Below are 20,036 nucleotides of genomic sequence, written 5' to 3'. Positions count from 1 at the left end.
TGAGCATTTGTATTAATATTAGATTTTGTTACAGCACTTTAAACAAAACCTAAAGTTTAGCCTTAATAAGATTTCTTTAACTATTTTATAATTAACAAGAAATTTTAAATTGTATACACAGTATTTTATTTTTGGGACGTGATTTTTTTTCTTAATCACCAAGTACATTTTTGTAGTACTGTAGTTGCTAAACAAAATCAGAATGTGTCTGTGCCCACCAAAGGGTAAAGCTCATTTCTATTTTGATATGCTAGCACGCTTCTGGATGTGTGTGGTTTTGCTCACTAATCTTTCTTCAGATACTTTTAAATCTTTGAATAAAATAGATAAAAGTCTATCTGTGAAATGATTAAAAGGTGCTGGATTGATACCACCATAACTGGCTTTTTCTCTTTCCTCACGTTGTGTTCTCTACCTCTTCTTCAGTTTCTTTGTCTTTTCTTCTCCCATTTATGCCCCCCCAGTCTCGCTGTGTGCCATTCTCTAGTATTATGCACTGATTTCCTCCTGCACCCCAATATATCCCACCACTGTCTTCCTCTAATCTCTCTAAAGGGATAGTATTTTTACTTGGTTAACATCCAGTGATTTCATTGGAGTTGAAGGTGCTCAGCACAATGTAGGACTGGACCCACTGTAATCGAAACAGGATTATGGACTTCTCTGCAGGATCAAGACAAAGACTATGTTGCTTTCTGAAGGACACTACTATCTGAAATACCATATGCACTGCAAAACTTCCAGATACAATAGTTATTAAGGATGACTGTTCAGCCTTAATTTTTCTGCTTGTGGGTTTGTTAACCCCTTGGGATAAATTTTAAAAATATTGCATAGGCTTTATTTTGTGATTCCTCTTAAAGCAGTGGTTGTTGCATAGCCAAAATTCTGAGTGAAGTACAGGGACATGCTTCCAAAGCATATCAGTGTAACTTAGCTACTTGAAATTTGACCCTTTTCTCCACCACTGTCTCCAGTCAGTCAAGATCAGTTAATTAAATTTTGCATTTTAACTCAGATACCTAGGCACAAATAAAAAAGCCAGTGATTCGAAGTACTCTAGAAATACCAGAATACCAGGTGACATGTATACTGCCCTATACCCACATGGGTAGTGGACGTGTAGTGAAAATAGATCATAGTTTTAGTTTTTACCTTCCACTAAAGAAGCTAGAAAATGGAGGAGGAACGGACAGCAGCAAGGAGAAAGATGATTTCATCTTCAACAACTCCCAAATGTCATGAAACACATAAAAGCAGCAAAGAGTCCTGTGACACCTTATAGACTAACAAACGTATAGGAGCATGAGCTTTCGTGGGTGAATACCCACTTCTTCGGATGCATGTGAAGAAATGGGTATTCACCCACGAAAGCTCATGCTCCTATACGTCTGTTAGTCTATAAGGTGCCACAGGACTCTTTGCTGCTTTTACAGATCCAGACTAACATGGCTACCCCTTTGATACATGAAACACATAGAGGACCTTGATCCCACAAAGCTCTTAAGTGTGTGCTTAACTTTAATCATGTAGGCAGTCCATAAATGAATAACAGAAAGGCAGAGGCATATGCTGCATTTTCATTTTTAACTACGTACTTTGTTATATCAAATTATAACCTAAATAAACAATTTGGGATGTCATTATGTTCTGGTTTTGATTAAAATTAAGTTATTTCTATTAGTGAACTGCAAGGACTTCCTAAATGGAGATGTGTTAGACTTTAAGATGTACTTTCATATGTTAATATTTGCAGGTGGAACATTTTTCAAATTGTAGTCCATGAACTGCACAAGCTACCCTTAACTCAAGATGCATCCAGACTTGTCTCCTCACCTGCACAGTGAAGAATGTAATCGAGTTATCAGTCTGCTCAAAGAGTGTCACAAAGAGGTAAGAGTTTTGAAATATAAAACAAGTTGTGTGTGGGAATTGAGTGTCAGTATATTAGCGAGAATATTATTTCGTCATAGAGTGACATCTCCCCTTCAGGCAGAACAACCATGAGCTGTTCTTCCTCCCATCTGTCACACATGCACTAAATTTACCATATTCCGGCCAACCAGAAGGCAGATGGTTCAGTCTGTTTGAAAGTAGGTGCTCTAGGCATATTTAAAGTGATAAGAAAATGCAGAGTGCCTGACACCCACTGTGTGGAGAGTTGAAAATTTAAACAGTTGCTGGGATTTCAATGAGATCTGCTGTTAGACTTCTATATTTTTAATATGGATCAACCAGCACCATCTAGATATATAATCTAGAACATTTCTGTGAAGTGGCTCAGAGGTCCTTCATTTTTTCAAGCAAGTAGAAACTTGAGATCACCCACTTGGAAAAACTCTTTACATTTTCATTGGCTGTGCAGTAAATCTTAAATGTAGACGGGTCATCCTCTATATTCAAAAACTAAATAATGTATCTGCTGTATGCTATATCATTGCTAAATTATTTTCCCAGTTGGTGGTTTTACTCTAAATCAGTGTTGCATGCAGAAGTATTTCTATATCAAGACATAAAAAGTCAATTTAATTTCAATTGTTTTCACTGAGACAAAGAATAAATTTAAATATTGGATCTTAATGAGCAAAACAGTGGCTTGCCCTATTACACATTGAATGAAATATCTTCATCTCAGGTTGTTGAAACATCACATTTGAATCTTTGCATGGAATCTGTTGCTTAAGAATTTATTGAAACAACTAAATTCATTCATCTCCTTTCCTTTAATGTTTCTACTAGAATTTTTAAATAGCTTCTGAAATAAAAATGTTAAATTTAAAACGGCATAAACTTGAAATGGACTAGTAACATAGAAGGTATTGGGATCAGAATTAAGGCTGATAAGAACATTAACCTACTCTGAAAGACCACTGAAGGGAAATGGTGAAATTGACTAAGCAATTAATCAAGTATAGAAAGCAAACTGCCAGGTTTTTTTTTGTCCAACTAGTTTTAGTTGTAGTCCCTAGATGTTACTTATATTTCTAGTACATGCAAAATATTTGGATAAATCTGATTTTCAATTTGATCATTTAATCAACAGAAAATTTTTAAAAATGGCTGTGATTTATAAATCGCAACAAAATATCTTAAGTACAGACTTAGTTTTCAGTGTTTTTTACTAGCAGGGTGAGTATAATGCCATGTCAGAACATGATGTTCTGCTGGACAAAAATTAATGTGTCAGCACTTGCATTAAGATGTGAAGAGGCACTCCCATTTAAGAACTAATAAATATCCATTTGTATTTAAATGGTCAAGGGCCACTTCTGTAAAGTGGTGTCGGTAGAACTGTAATTGAGAATGAAAGGTCTGAGCCTTTATGTGACAATCCTATTGAGTCTTGAAGTCCTTCAGATATGAAATATTAGTGGAATAGTTTTAATTCATGATACATTGGCAATAGATGAGTGTGGGACTCTTCCATTGACATTCTTTTGGCTTCATATGTCTTTAAGATGCCATAAATTATGTGAAATCATTACAATAGTACTGAAAGTTAAAATATAGAAAGAACTTTTGGTTACTCTGTTTCAGCTGTACATACCATATATAATTTGTGGTTACTTTAAAAACCCTGTTCATTTAATTTCATTCTCATGTTTCAAAATAGTAAGACACTAGTTCACAGTAAAAGGCACCAGTACTTCAAACTTTTAGTTTATAAGTACATATATAATTAAAGCTAATAAAAAAGTGTGATCTCCTCCTGAAAATGAGTTCAAGCTAGGAAACTTGGTGAGATCTGGTTCCATCCGTATGTTGATTTCCTCCTTCCTTGCTGTCAGAGGTTTAGTGAGGGGACAACAGTTACTCCAGGCAGGTTCTTTGGCCTTGTTTGCAATAAACAATACATACTATCCAATGCAAGCAATTTTGTTACAGTGTATTTTGGGATATAGTGTATATAGGAATTTTTTTTGTAAGTTTGTTCAACCATTCTCCTGTTTGGTGGTATATCTTGGTTTACTTGTAAATAAATCACACAAAGATTAAGCAAAATGGACAGGAATATTTTTCAGATTAATACACTGTACATAATTTGCACAAGTTTTAATTGCACCAAAATGAGGACAGATAAGATTGTAATATCACTCCACTATGAAAATAAACTAAGGAATGGCCTCCTTCGTGATGACACAGACGTCTGACTCAAGGATTTTGGGCCAGATTCTGATAACTTCCTTCTGATAATAGCCTTATTCAAGGTATTTTACTCCACAAAACGCTCCTTTGCGTTCAATGGGACTGCTCACATAATAAAGGTATTACTCACCATGAATAAGAAATCAGAATCTTGCCCTTTGGGAGTAGGTTAACGGGCTGTAGATCTCTGTAAACAATGTTGTGGCAACTATACACTCTTAAACTACAAAAATTGGTAACTTTTCCTTTTTTGGATTATTGCTTGAATCTGCCTTTTAAAATAGAGATAATCTGAAATTTACTTGTGCTGAAAATTTTCTATTGGTGCCTAAATGTGCACTGTGCTGTTTCAAACGATGAGTGGCGATTGTGTAGTAAACTCTTTGATACTATCAGCTCTAACTCTGCTCTCATGGGAACTTGAAAAATTCTGTGGGCAATATCATCCCAAACTACTTATTAAGTAATGTGACCCATGTCCTCCATAATTTAGCTCATTAAACACAAGAGATTAGTTTTCATTCAGAATCTAGATAGCCCAATTTCTCTAGCAGCCCTTTAGAGGATAACTTCCAGTATTAAAGGACACACTTCATTAATTTCTATACAAGTTTTGCCTTTATATTGTATGTAGGAACAGATGCTATTAAAGACAGCCATTTGCCCCAACTTCATTTCATTTGTGTCACTGCTCATCAATTTAAAGTCCTAGTCCACTGGAATCTGTTACTCAAGTTGTCACTTAGTACTACTTGACCACAGTATGCTCTCTTTAAATCTTCGGCTCCTGTGCTCTCTCTAAACTCTTGAATTATCATGAGGGAGCCTTGCCTAGAAAAGCTGCAAGTTCTTAAATTGGAATGGAGTGTCCAGGGTATCTTCTCTGCATTGCCTCCAAATTCTGCAGCCTCATTTGTCTGTGCAGTTTAAATGATCTAGGGGTAGTCTGAGGTGTTGCATGGGCATACAGTTTTCCTCAGCCAAGTTAATTAAAAGCAAGCAGGATTCTAACCAGGTTCCTAATAACTAAAACCAGGTTAGGGAGTTCCTCTCCATATCAACTGCAGCAATATCAAAGGAGGTTGCCAATAAAATGATAGCTGCTCACATTTAATGGGAAAGCAGAAGTAAAACCAAAGCACATTTTTATTTAGACACTGCAGAATCCTAATGTCTGGATTTTGTAATCACCTAAGAAAATACTGTAAATAGCATGCAGGTGAAAGGGGTGAGAGAGAAGAAAATGAGTTCGGTTTGTTCTGCCTAGTGGTGTGTAAACTGATTTGGCTAATAAGCTTTGACCAGAGAATCCTGTTGTATTCCTTTCATTGTTGGAATTATTGTTAATCTGCTTTCCTCTTATAATTTTATGTTGTGTATAGGTTGGCACAATATGTCTAATAAAACTGTCCATGAGCTTTAGAAAGGACTTGATTTGAATATGCTCTTCTACTTGAACTCCTTGGCAACAGTGATTTGAATGGGTTCATTGCCTATTTAAGCTACTAAAGGACTAAGAGTAGTGGTAATAAATTGATGCAAAGGATTATATTTTTTTCAGAATGTGTTTTCGGTTTGATTGAAAGACAATTTCTCCTTGGGTGAAGAAGGACTTAATTGGTTCTTTCAGCTTTGTGCATAATTATGAAAAGAGAGGTATTTGCACATTCTAGTATTTCCGCTATGAAGAGAAAATGTCTATCACAGACAGTTCAGTCATAAGGAAATGATGTTTTTTATCTAAACTTTAAAATAATGTATTGAAATATCTTACTTTGGAATTTCAGATTTCACTGACTTCACCCTCAGTGACTGAGTCACTGAAAACTCTGGCCAATACTTAACTAAATTGCCATGAGTGTAAGCTTCTATGTAGCTGAAGTCAATACTCTTAAAAGTGATAACTTGAATTGGGCAGTGTGGGAAAACATCTCCACAGAACTCCGTTTAATGCATTTCATTGCTGACCTGATACATGTCTACTGTACTAAATTCATGTTTGTTGAATAGAAGCTGTCAAGCATGCTATTTGTGCAGTGTTACCTTAGACACTTTTGAAAGGTGAACTATTGTTGTACCAAGTGAGAGCTTTAAAAAGGCATCCGACGAAGTGGGCATTCACCCACGAAAGCTTATGCTCCAATACATCTGTTAGTCTTAAAGGTGCCACAGGACTCTCTGTTGCTTTAAAGAGGCCTGTATTTCTTGCAGCTGTCAGCTATAGAACATATGGTTTTACAAGCACATCACTATTATGAGAGTGACACATCCTGGAAAAACTGAATTTCTATAAGTTGATCCATAAAAAAGCTGGCATTTTACTCTCATTGCAGACTCCATGTTAACTAGATTTAATGCAGTAAAATTTCTTTTCAAGCTGGAATTTAATTTCACTGACACAATGTCCATTGCTGTGCTTTAGCTTCAAGGAGTTTAAATATAATAGCTCTCACTAAACTTGAAATCCACTGATTTTATATAGATAGTGGATCCCAAAACATCTCAACAAAATATAAGAACATAAGAACATAAGAAAGGCCGTACCGGGTCAGACCAAAGGTCCATCTAGCCCAGTATCCTGTCTACCGACAGTGGCCAATGCCAGGTGCCCCAGAGGGAGTGAACCTAACAGGCAATGATCAAGTGATCTCTCTCCTGCCATCCATCTCCATCCTCTGACAGAGGCTAGGGACACCATTCCTTACCCGTCCTGGCTAATAGCTATTAATGGACTTAACCACCATGAATTTATCCAGTTCTCTTTTAAACTCTGTTATAGTCCTAGCCTTCACAACCTTCTCAGGTAAGGAGTTCCACAAGTCGACTGTGCGCTGCGTGAAGAAGAACTTTAAAATGTAAGGAAAATCTCAGAATTCAAGAAGTTGTCATGAATGTGATCAGTCTCTAGCGCAAATGCAATCCCATATCATGGGATATGAAAGAAGATCATGTAAAGGTCTGGTTGAGAGCCATCTCAGTTTATCATGACAATGCATTTCTTTTGAATGTTTCTTGAAATTTGATAAATAATTGTGAGAGAGACCAAGACGAAAGTCTCAAACAGGTGTAAGTCAAACTCCATGCCAAGCTATGACTAAAGAATATACCCTACTTTTCTATTGCACGTCTTACTCAGCAATATCCATTAATTTGGTGATACATGCTTGGTCCGATAAGCTGTTTAACTCCATAATATGAAGCCAGGATTTCAGATTTACCTCAATCATTCTCTGAATCTATAAAAATAAGTTGATTTCAAAATCTTTATACTTGCTGACTATATCTGATGTCTTCCTAGTTACCTCATCTGTTCTCATCAATTTCATGTCCAGTCTGAGACATTCTAAATTTTCCTCTAACTTTCCATAAAGGGTTAGCTCCAAGTGAAATAATATACTTTCAGGGGAGTTTCTTTACATTATCTTCAGGTCTGTCATCCTATCACTCTTGCTTTTTTGTAGCTTTCCTTTGCTGTTCCGTGTCTCAGCTGGGCTTGCAGATGGTATACTTATAAGTCTTAAGAGTAGGATTCATTACTGTTTGTCCAAATGAAGTCCCTGGCAGGATGCTGCACCAGAAAAGAAATATCTCAAGTGCACATATACAGCAGGCATAGTCTCACTTCTGAGAGTTGAGGTGTTGCCTCTCTCACACCCTTTGTGAAAGCGTTTGATCTCTTTTTGCCTTTGCAGCAAGAAGCATGACACTTCCGTCTGATTATGCTGCAGATGGATAACAAACTTGGCTTTAATTTGGTAGAATACATACACACTTACATCCAGCTCTTTCTTGCAGCTGTAATGGAACCCTTCCTTTTCTTTGAATTAACGGTTAGTCATTTATGACTACAGCCTGTTCATATTACAGTGATGCTGAAATGTTACACATTTAGAAGTTAACAAAATATGTTCTATGATCAGTCTTATTTGACAAATAAATTTGATTGCTTGTGGAAGAGAGGGGAAAGGATAATTCTGCTTTTTTTAGTTTGCTCTCACTCCTAAGTTTCCAGAGCATATAGCGTACATATATTATAAAATAATACTGTGGGTGTACAATAACATCTTTCAAACTGAAGTGAGGTGCACATTAAGGTTCACTTGTGAAACAAGAATAATTTAGGCAAGCAGTCTTAAAGAGAAACTGTGAAGTTTCATATGAAACATTTTTCTTATCCTACCTTCATGTTACTCATTTCCCCCCCTCTTTATTTGCAATATCCAGAAGCAGACAGAGTATAATTTCCTATCAATGTCTTGCTCCCCATTAATATTTCATACTAGATCTATGGAAACATGTATTAGGGGAGATGGATCTGAAAGAGCATGAAGTTTGTTAAGGAGAGAACATGTCCAGACATTTTGTGGCATGCAGTTTCTTCTTCACTGGTTTCACTTTTTGTGGTCACTTTTTCATTGTGCTCCCCATGGACGACTGACAATAGTCATCCTCTAATCTTTTTTTGACTTTATTTATTTTTCCCATTAAAATAATATTTTTTTGCTGAGATGGCTTTCTTTCTGTCATAGATTCTTTGGTTTATCCCTTTTTTCCTGAATGTTTCCCCCCTTCTGGCCTTAAAGTCTATGATTCTGTGATATTACTCTGCCTTTGTCTAGATAGGCACTAGATTTAGCTACTGCAGCCTTCACATACTGCTGTCACTCTGTTCTGCCAGTGTTGTCAGCTTTGGGGCTCATTTTGTCCACTTCTCTCACACAGCTGTCTCCATACTTTCTTGCAGCTCTTCTACACAAATTTTTACTCCTGGTAGAATTCTGCGCCACTGCAGAATGTTGCAGAATTCCCTGTTTTCCCTGCAGAATTTCTGGCCGCCACTAGGGGCTTCTGGATTCTGCAGAACGCAGCTTGCAGTGAGTGGAGCACCCAGCATGGCGGGGCTGAGGGCTGTACACTCTTTGATCCTCATTCTCCCGGGATGGGAGAGGGCCTGGGAGACCCAGGCAGCTCTGGCAAAGGGTGAGGAAGGGCCATGCATCACAACGTCTCCCCTGGAGAGACAGTAAAGAAGTTGCGGGGAGTAAAGGCTCTGGGAGTGTTGGTGTCTGGGCTGGGGGCTGCCCCATAGCTGGGCTCTGTGGTGGGGAGGTGGTCGTTTCTGGGCTGGAGGGTGCCAGGTGGCTCGGCTCTGGGGGAAGGGGGTGCAGGTGTCTGGCCAGGGGGTGCCCTGCAGCTGGGCTCTAGGGGGATGGGAGTGCAGGTGTCTGGGCTCTGGAGGCCCCACACAGCCCTCTCCAGCACCCCACAACTAGAAATTAGTTGTTGTAGGGGTTTCTTTAACTCTCTACTCCTGGGGGAATCTTTTTTGCTGTTGTCTATATTGTTGACATACTTGTTGACAGGTATTTTGAAATAAATTACCAAAATAATTGAAACGGGAGTGATTATATTGTGTTATTTTGACAAATAAAATATGTAGAATTTTGCACAATTTTAATTTTTTTTTGCCTTGAATTCCCCCAGGAGTAACAAATAGAATTACCTTCCCAAGCCGGTCCATAAGACTGTTACCCTTTTTCCACAAAATCCCTCCTGAAGACTCAATCCTTGTCTGATGCCTACAAGAAATAAAATAAATCCCGTATTTTAGGTATATGTTTAAAAATCGCTTTGTTATTCCTTCATGCTATACACTAGCCTTCACTGAGTAAGCCCATAATCTTATCCCTGTTCTTTTTTCTCTGCCTTGTAACTCCCCTTGTTGCACTGTGTCTGAAATTAGTAAGCACCTCCGGGCAGGGATCATGCAATTTTTATCTATGTTGTGAGGCACCTAGCACACACTTACATGCTATAATTAAATAAGGCTGAGAATATATAGTGCAGCTACTACATTCTGAGATTACCTTTAATACAGTAACTCCTCGCTTAACGTTGAAGTTATGTTCCTAAAAAATGCTACTTTAAGCGAAATTATGTTAAGCAAATCCAACTTCCTCATACAAATTAATGTAAATATGGGGGATTAGGTTCCAGGGAAATTTTTTTCGCCAGACATATATATATATATACACACACAGAATAAGTTTTAAACAAACAATTTAATACTGTACACAGCAATGATGATTGTGAAGCTTGGTTGAGGTGGTGGAGTAAGAGGGTGGGATATTTCCCAGGGAATGCCTTGCTGCTAAATGATGAACTAGCACTCGGCTGAGCCCTCAGGGGTTAACACGTTGTTGTTAATGTAGCCTCACACTCTACAAGGCAGCAGGAATGGAGGGAGGGGAGACAGCATGTCAGAGAGAGAGATACACACCGTGTGTGAGAGAGAGACACACATCTTGCCCCTTTAAGTACTCTGACCCCACTCTAAGTACACTGCCTTTTTAAGTAGATCATCAAGTTGAGACAGCAGCTGCTGCCAGCAAGCTCCCTCCATCCTGAGCCCTGTCATGTCCCCCCCCCCCCCCCCCCGGCTCTGTGGAGATGAGGTACAAGCGTGGGGTGGGGACACCCTGATATTAGCACCCCTCTTCTCTCCTCCTCCCCTCTCCCCCCGCACAGAAAACAGGAGGCTCCCGGGAGCAGCTCCAAGGCAGAGGGCAGGAGCAGCACATGACAGTGCGGGGAAGGACAGCTGAACTGCCCAGCAATTGATAGCTTGCTGGGCAGCTGCCGCACAGGAAACTTAGGGGATCTGATGGGAGGCTGCGGGTCCACCCTGGTTCCAGGCCCCCATCAGATAGCTCCAACAGGCTGCTCTTTCTGCAAGCAGTGGACAAAGCAGGTGGCTGCCAAACAATGTTATAAGGGAGCATTGCGCAACTTTATATGATCATGTTCTCTAATTGATCAGCGAAGTAACAATGAAACAACGTTAACCGGGATGACTTTAAGTGAGGAGTTACTGTATTAATGTGTTTCAATCTTAAGTATATACAGACATACAAAAATATAAATCTGTGCTGAAGTTTTGTAATATGTTTTGTACCATGTCAAAAAATCTACATTGGTTAATAGTTGAACAGTATTTGTTTTGTTTTTTTTCAAAGCCGCCTTTTGTTTCATACTTAAACTAACTGTACTAACTGCAAAATAATGCTTGGATTCTAAATGGGCAGGTATGGTGGTACAGAAGTTGTAAAACATTTGGGCTGAAACTTTGACAATCAGTGTATCTGCATGGGAATATTTCTGTGCTACTTCATTAGAAATAATTTAGCTCTTTCCCATACTGGAAAAAATGGTTGCTCACACTAAAAGACTTTAGCCAGAGGAGTGTAATATTTACTTTTTAAAAAATGAATTTTGAATTCTTCTAATTCAGGAAGACTAAAGCCTCTGGAAGATAATCAGTGTCCATGTATGTACATATATACAGTAAGCACATGTTTGCACTTGGATGATGCACTATACGTATCTAAATATAAATGTAAATCTATAACATTTTTGTACTTGTAAAATATTGTCTATTTTGACATACTGTAAACAACTGTCTATTGCTATAATACTGCACTACCACGCAAAAACGAATTTGCATCCCTGCGAAGGCTTAATTTATGTGCTAAATATTGGCCCTTTTATACTGTGTGATGAGTTGTTTGCTGTTGTGGTATTTTATAATGGTGAGGTAAGCTGTAATGTCCAGTTCTAAACATAAAGGGGCTGAGTTAATGGTAACAATTGCAGTCATGACCTATGAATTTTCTTACCGTTTGTGTGTGGACGTGTTCACTTGTGATAGTCTGACCCCATTTATCTTTTACTTAAACAATTTGCAGGACAGACGGAGTCTGGGAGGTTGGCTATTGGTATGTTGATGTGATTCACAATAAAGATAACTCATTTTGCTAAAGGGATTATGTTATGGCTATATGGGGTGGGAGGTATTGTAACATAACACACTTATTTCCAAATTCCTTCCCTCCCCCTAAATAGGGCTGTGTGGAAATCTTATCATTCCAAATTTATCGAATTAATTCTGTCTGTCAACTAAATTTCTTAGTTAGAAACCCCATGAACCAAATGTTTATATGTAAGGAAGAGACTTTAGGTGACGGTGTGAGTGAACTACAGCATCTTAAATGCTCTGCCGAATATTCATGTTGAGTAGATAGCCTGCAGCAGTGCATCTTGGGAAGAATAGAGTAAGCTTGGCATGAGAGCTCACACAAAAATTGAAGTGCAAATATAGGGTATATTCTGTTAAGAATTAAACTAAGTCTGTACTAGTTAAAATGAAAATGTTTTTTTTAAACAGGATTTGCTCGTAGTAGAGTACAAATTGGGGGGAGTGAGGGCTTATCACGGGGAATTGCTGTGTGTGGTATCATCTGATGTCCTCCTATTAAGTACAGAGAGGTATAAACTAATTAATTATAGCACTGCTCCAGTAAAGTGTCTGTCAGCATCTTCATTAACCCCTTCCTATTCCCAGGAGTCTGTAACTCTGAAATTTGTAACTCTGGATGAAACTTCACACACACATTAATGGTATCCCACTCCACATATGTATAAATCATATGTTTGCTTATAAGTCACAGGAATGCAAATAAAAGTATTTGCTACAATTTAAACGAGAAGCAAGTGTCTGGTTTCTATTTTAAATAGCTTAGAGTTCAACAGTCAACACTTTTTCTTCATAGAAGCTGATTTTTGTAAAACTAATTACTAGCCTGATTTATTGAAAACAACATTTAATATGGTCTCTGTATATCACACATACAGGCTAATATATGCATACTAAACTTTAGCAGAGATGTATTGCTCTTCATTAAAATACTGTGGACTTCACCATACTTTTTCAGTTTCTGTGCTCCTTATAGCACCTCCATATTGAATGGCATGGGTAACCAAGCTGGGGTATAAAGGGAGTTACGGTAAAGGCCAGTCTTTTTTAGAGCCATCCCTGTGTACCAAACCCTTTCTATTTTGCTACGGATGTGTTCTGCACAAGATGGACTAAGCAGACTCAGTTTAGCCTATAGTTGCAAGTATTTTTGAATCTGAGTTTTTGTAGGTTTTTGAGTAATTTGGGTGTCTTAGGGCATGGCTACACTTGCAGATGTCGAATGCTGTGAGTTAAACCCGCCTTCGTAGAGCGCAGTAGGGAAGGCGCTGCAGTCTGTCCACACTGACAGCTTCAAGCGCACTGGCATGGCCACATTTGCGGCACTTGCAGTGGCATTGGGAGTGGTGCATTATGGGCAGCTAGCCCAGCATACAAGTGACTGCAATGTGCTTTTCAAATGGGGTGGGGTGGGGTGGAGTGTGACAGGGAGTATGTTGTGTGTATGTGGGGGAAAAGAGAATTGTTTTTTGGGGTGCTGAGAGTGTGTCAGCATGCTGTCTTGTAAGTTCAGACCTCCCCACCCCCACTCACTCAAAGCAAACAGTAAATGTTTGCTTTTTCTTGGCGCTGATAAGCAGCCGACTTCTCCAAAACGGAGCTTTGAAAGGGCATTTCCGCATTCCTGAAGCCAATTTCACAATGACAAGAGTGGCCACTTGACTTAAGGGGATTATGGGATGTTTCCGGAGGCTGATCACAGCGCAATAATGCAACACCTTGTTCACACTGCTGCTGCGGTGCTCCAGCGGGGGCGCAGCAAACATTATTCCACTCGCCGAGGTGGAGTACCAGCAGCGCTGTAGCTGCGGAGTCAGAGCGCTCTACGTGCCTTGCCAGTGTGGACGGGGAGTGAGCTACGGCGCCCGGGGCTGCTTTATTGCGCTGTAACTCGCAAGTGTAGCCAAGGCCTTATATAGCATTCTACTGCCAAACCACTTGGTACTGTCATCTTGATTATCATTCTGTGAAAATGGCACTTTTAGGAGGTGCGGGCATATTTTTGGACAATGCTCTTTGGCATTGCTTCAAAAAGTTTTGACTTTAGATGCCATACTTTCATGGCAGACACTTGACTTATTTGGGGGAAGATAGCTATAGAGAGCCAATCAGTTTCCCCATCAGTATCTTAGAAATGGGATAAGATTTAAATATATATGAAGCCCCAGAAATTGCCGTGATTTGACTCTTAACCAGACTGAATGCAGTCTCAAGTCTTTGGCTTGGTGAAATGGGAAATTAGGGCTGATCTGAGCGGTAGGTTGGAGGGGCTTACCTTCTCTTCTCTTTTGGGCTATGTCCACTTCGGTAGTACCAGTCTCCCACTGTATAGCAGCTTCAGATATTTTGGACAAGCAGCCCACTCTTATGTGGCCGGGATGGTATGCAGTTTAATCTGAAACTGTAGTTCTGGATTTACACCTGTTAGAGCTGTGAAGGAGAAGCAGTGTACACTGTCCCTTATCCTGGGGATTGAGCACATCCCCTCCACAATGGTTGCAAATCTCTCTAGTCGGAAGAATCTGTTCCAGAGACTTTTACACACACGAGCAGTTCTACTGAAACTAGCTATACTGTTTGGTGAGTAAAGGTTACAGAATTGGCCTTCAAGTTAATAAGTACATGCTTTAAATATGTTGTCAATAAGCCATGCAGCTGACTTCAATTTGTATATCTTATTTAAGAGTCTGATCCTGCAATGTGTTGAGTGCCTCCTAACACATGTTGAACAACTCCCAGTAAAGTAAACAGAAGGATAAGCACCATCAAAGTTTGGGCCCTAACTGAGTAACAACGCTTCCAAAGAAGTAGCTCTGATTTTTAGATAGTCAGTTCTCTTGAAACTCAGCACACTTCTACAAAAGAGGAAGTGAAAGGAAGAATAGAACACAATATATGCTACAAATAAATTTCTAAGTCACTGTAATGCTTTTCAAGCAGAAACTTTGAATTATATAACATGGCAAATTGTGTTTTCTCTCCCATAACTACTTAGCACACCTTTTTGAGATTTTTTGGCCACTGCAATGACCTTGACCGTGAGATGCGGAAATGCTTAAAGAAGGAGGTAAGGTACTAACTTCAAATGTAACTGAAACACTTAGTTTTCAAATGTTATATTAATGTGGATAGCAACAGTGCAGTTGTGTCTTTTATCTAGTATACAATTTGTTGTGAGAAAAGTCTGTGCATGGAAAATTGTGTGTGCAAAGTGAGAGACCAGGTTATGACCCATCTATGCAAGGATACAGAATCAAAGCCCTCTGTCAGCAGTCTTATTTCTGTAATCAGTAGTAGGCTTCAATCCTGAAAATGGATCCCTGTGGACAGACCTCTGAGCTCACGCAGAACGCTGCTGAAGCCAACAGAGTGCCGTAATGGCATAGATGTCCACCTTTGTGGATCCAGTTGCAGGATAGTGACCTAACTTTGATACTTTTTCAGTTAAATGTAGACTCTGATATTGTATAAAGCACTAGTTAAAATAACCATTGAGTAAAGTTTAGAATATTATTCATTCTTCCATAAAATTGAATCAGTAATTATCTGTTTTCTATCTTGCTACCCTTACTTTGGGTTAGCAGCACTGTTAAATAGCCCAGAAGTACATTATGTACTTTTTGATTCACAAATAATTATAGTATTTTTTTCCATTCTGTATATCACCCAGAAAGGTCTTTTTCATTAACACTCTTTGTTTGGCAATTACACTGTTAGTTGCTTGCTTTGTAAGTGTTTTTAAGCTTGACAGTATGTTGGTCCCTCTTCAGCAGAAATGTTCATTCAGCTCTAGTGCACATGAAAACAGAACTCATTGTGAGATCATGCTCAAAAGAAATAGTGCCTCTTCCACTCCAATGTTGTTTATTTTTTTATACCAAAGGCAGGAGCCTTTTCTAGAGATCCAAAAATAGGCAGATATGTAATACCCTTTCCCCCCCTCCACGCATCTCACAAAATAAAATGCTTCCAAACAGAAACTGATTAACATTTCTCAGATTGTTCCTGCTTAAAAAAATAAAAATAAAGCAAATTTCTTTGGTATTTTCTTTTCATAGGATACCTATGTGTGCATTATACAACATGAAACAGAATGACTAAGTTCTGTCTGTCGAGCACTACTCGAGTTATTGGCTTCAGTGAACTATTCAGTGAGTCGCAGAATTGGGCCTTAAGTGATTCCTATAGATATAACATTCCTGCTCAGGACTCTGCTCATTACAATACTGTACTGCAGATAAAAGAAAAATGAAAAAGTTTAGTTAATAATCATAGTGGAGCACCAACTCTCCTGTAGTTGAGAAGCCCTTTCTGTTTAAAGGATGAGTCTAAGTGCTCCAAAATCTGCATGGTTACTCGGCTTGCTTTGAAACTTGGCATACCTCATGGAGATGCAGGGTAGGCTTGTGATCCAAATTTGGGGTCATTTTTTTTGTTTAGATAAATTTAGTCTTTGTCTGGTTCCCTTGCATCTGTTTATAACATTCATTATTGAAAGCTACTTGACTTACTTTCTATTAACATTTGTTGTTATAAGTTATTGTAACATTTATGAACTTTCAACTCTTTACAGTTGAGCTTAGAATTAGGGTAAATTTGTAGGCCCAGTTATCACAACAGGATCCACTCTGATCTTTACACTTGTAATGTCATGCCAGGATGAGAGAACTGGTATATTCAGAATTTGTGTGTGTCAAATGATAGAATGCAGAATTGTGCATACGCAGAGTTGTATGTGCTAAGGTAGTGGCCATGTTCTGAAAATGTGGCTTTGAAAAGCCAAATACTGAACAGCCAGAATAGCTTGCCCTACATTATAAATCTGTGAGAATGCCACTTCATCTGCTTGAACTCTAATGGCATGCTTTAAAAAACCTTCTCAAACTATAATACAAACTCAGTGAAATAAAACTATGAAAAATAAGAATAGCTATTGTCATGGTGCCTAGAGTGGGTCACAGCTAAGAATGCCAAACTCAGGACAAGCTGTCAGAAAACAGGACAGACACACCGAAACTGGTGGTATATTCTACAGTTAGATTTTACCAAGCCGGTAACAAAAGTGTACCCCTGGATCACTATATTAGTTTTACCAAGGAGTCACATACAGGCTCCTTAGCATTCCAGCCCCTTATAATCACCCAGACAACCTGGACTGTATGATGTAAGGTTATTAAATGCAAAAAACACCACACATTACATTCTTCTAGTCCCAAAGGACCAGTCACTCACCCCCAGTCTCACCAAAAACAGCTGTTAGCCACTCCTTAGTAAACTAACCAAAGATTAATTGTCTAAGAAAAGAAATGAGTTATTAAAGAGATTAAAACATAGATTCAGAGTCTGTTAGAATCCTTTTCATAAGTTCTCAGGGCTTCCCAAAAATCAATTCTAGGAATCTCTGTCCATATGCTTAGAACTCTCCCTGCCAGAGTTCAAGCAGTCCAGAAATGAATCAGAGATAGCAGGATTGTTCCCATGGTCCAGTATTTGTAGTTGAAAGTAGCTCAGGCCTTGGCTACACTGGCGCTGTACAGCGCTGCAACTTGCTGCGCTCAGGGGTGTGAAAATGCCCGCCCGCCCCCCCCCAAGCGCAGCGAGTGCAGCGCTGTGAAGCGCCAGTGTAATCAGCGCCTGCAGCGCTGCACGCTTGCTCGCAGCGCTGCAAACTACTCCCCTCGGAGAGGTGGAGTACTTGCAGCGCTGCGAGAGAGCTCTCGCAGCGCTGGCGGCGCGACTACACTCGCGCTTCACAGCGCTGCCGCGGCAGTGCTGTGAATTGCCAAGTGTAGCCAAGGCCTCAGTGAGGGTTACTGCCACAGCATGGGTTTTTCTCTGACGAAGAATAGGTAATTCAAACAGTTTCTGAGTCTCCATTGTTAAACCAACAACCTTTGCTTTGAAGTTAACTACCCTCTTCTCATGCATACACAAATAGTTCAGTTACACCGATTTACATTAGGCAATTGCTGGCCATTCATCAAAACATGGACAGATAAGTGAGGACAATACAGGAAATATTCATTAGTTCCATGCAGTGTATACACATCTTTGATCTTAAGGCTAATTGAGTGTAGGATATAGACAGATGTAAACATACAAACAACATTTTCCTTGATTTCTTATCAACATCAGCGAATGGGCTTATGTCTCCCAGCTAATTTAACATCCCTTTGATACTCACACACAGTTGAATTGGCCAGATTAAAGGCATGTCGAAGCATTGCAATGTAAAGGTTACACACAGGTGGACTGAGATATATAATTTACCAATCTTCCAGTACAATTCTAATTTTTTTTTCATTGAAAGAAAAAAGGCTGTGAAGTATCTGCTCCCTTAAATTATGGATACAGTGATATAATAGTGTAACTGCAACTTCCTGAAAGGGTCAAAAGCTTGTTGGTGTAATAGTTAGCAATTTCAAAATATCTTATTTGAAATGACTGTAGTGAATATACATGGGTGGAAAAAACAGGAAAAAGCCCATCCGTGAATTAGTATGTACTTTAGAACCAGCAGAATCTAAGTACTACACCAGAAAATACTACTTTTTTTTCTTGTGTCTTATCAGATGAATCATAAGCATATAGTATAATTTAAGAACAAAGCTTCTCTTCTTAAGCAAAAATACAAATCGCATATAATGATGGGAAGCTAAATATAAACCACATGCTATAAAGAAGTATGTACTTGAGGTGGGAGAATACTATTTGCCATAGTTTTCTTCGTTATTGGAGAGGGGTTGGAGTTTTGTTGATTTCAAATGAGGTCTGGGTCCATGATTTCTTAGGTGGTAGTCAGGTGTAAATGTGAGCCATGTTCTGTCATAAAGTAGGCCCATTTTTCTATTTTCAAAATCGTTGAAATTTACTCGAACAGTGTTGGCTTTTTAAAATGTAACTCTTCTAGTACTAGTCTTTGTTCATTTAGGAAGCTGTGTTAGTCCCTTGACGTTTGTGAGTGGGAATATACATCTTACACAAGGAGAAATCATGTACAAAGTGGTTTGAAGCTGTTCAAATATCACTTGCATGTAATATTATCTCAATCAGTGTGACGTTTTGTGTGGTTATAAATGCACTTCACTTTAATCAAAATCTTATTTTGGGGCAAACCAAAATGCTTTTGTAGTTAAGACCTATTGCCGCAGTACTAGTTGTGGAGGCAAATTCTGGAAGGATCCTTCTTCCTAAGGACAGCATCCAAAGAAAAATGTATTTTTTATTGGCCCTTGACACCCAGTGTGTGTTTATATTGGAAGAGAAACTTGTTTAAATTACACACATGTGCTCTCCTTTAGGTGAAGAGTAGCTGTTGCCTCTCATATGAAATCCATAGCAAATATGTCATCAATGTCTTTTTTAAAGATATCGGGATTTAATATTGGGAAGAGAACTAATGTCTCATGCCATGCAGGAGCTATGAGGTGTACAGAGTTTCTAAGATAGGGCCTTTAGACAAGATCTTTGCACATTAATTATTTTCACAAACAAAAATATTCAGTAAATGCAGACTTGAATAACTTATATAGTGGCTTTTAGCTGCACTGATTTTCACTGTTGTCTGAGGGCTTGTCTACATTTAAAACACTACAGCGGCACAGCTGTGGTGCTGTAGCGCATCAATGCAGACACTACCTATGCCAACAGGAAGGATTCTCCCGTTGGCGTAGGACATCCACCTCCCCAAGAGCGGTAGCTAGGACAATTGGAAGAATTCCTCTGTTGACCTAGTGCGTCTACACAGGGACTTAGGTCAGCTTAACTATACTGTTTGGGAAGGTGTGGATTTTCCACAGCCCTGATCAATGTTGCTAGAACGACCTAATTGTCTAGTGTAGACCAGGGCTGAGTTTAAGAAATATACAAAACATTTGACTATAAGCACTTTCTAGTTACGTATTGGTAGTCAGTAACCCCCTGTGGATCTGCTTTTAAAATGTATATCACTAAACTGGCAATATTTAGACTTACAGCTGTATGGAAGCTGTTGTAGCAGTGAACAATATGTTGCTCTTTGAAAGTTAGAAAAGCATTGCAGATGCAGGCAATTGCTTAACACAGACTGCATTTTTCA

General features: G+C 38.9%; 1 protein-coding gene across 8 annotated transcripts in view; it reads left to right on the top strand.

Annotated features, from left to right (window-relative positions):
• The window catches only part of CMC2 (C-X9-C motif containing 2), a 43,631-nt gene that overhangs the window by 19,026 nt on the left and 4,569 nt on the right, over positions 1-20,036 (top strand). For 5 of the 8 annotated variants that reach the window (XM_005292324.4, XM_065567643.1, XM_065567644.1 and 2 more), the window contains 2 exons: positions 1,757-1,893; positions 14,955-15,026. In XM_005292324.4, the coding sequence (XP_005292381.1) occupies positions 1,813-1,893; positions 14,955-15,026 (153 nt within the window). In that variant the 5' untranslated portion in view covers positions 1,757-1,812. The remainder of the gene's footprint in view (positions 1-1,756; positions 1,894-14,954; positions 15,027-20,036) is intronic. The other 3 variants (XM_005292323.5, XM_065567641.1, XM_065567642.1) reach the window with 1 other exon arrangement.

This window comes from Chrysemys picta, chromosome 14 (genome assembly GCF_011386835.1).
Source record: "Chrysemys picta bellii isolate R12L10 chromosome 14, ASM1138683v2, whole genome shotgun sequence".
Lineage (NCBI taxonomy): Eukaryota > Metazoa > Chordata > Testudines > Emydidae > Chrysemys > Chrysemys picta.
Note: the sequence above shows the minus strand (reverse complement) of the source record. Positions and strands in the feature narration are given on the sequence as shown.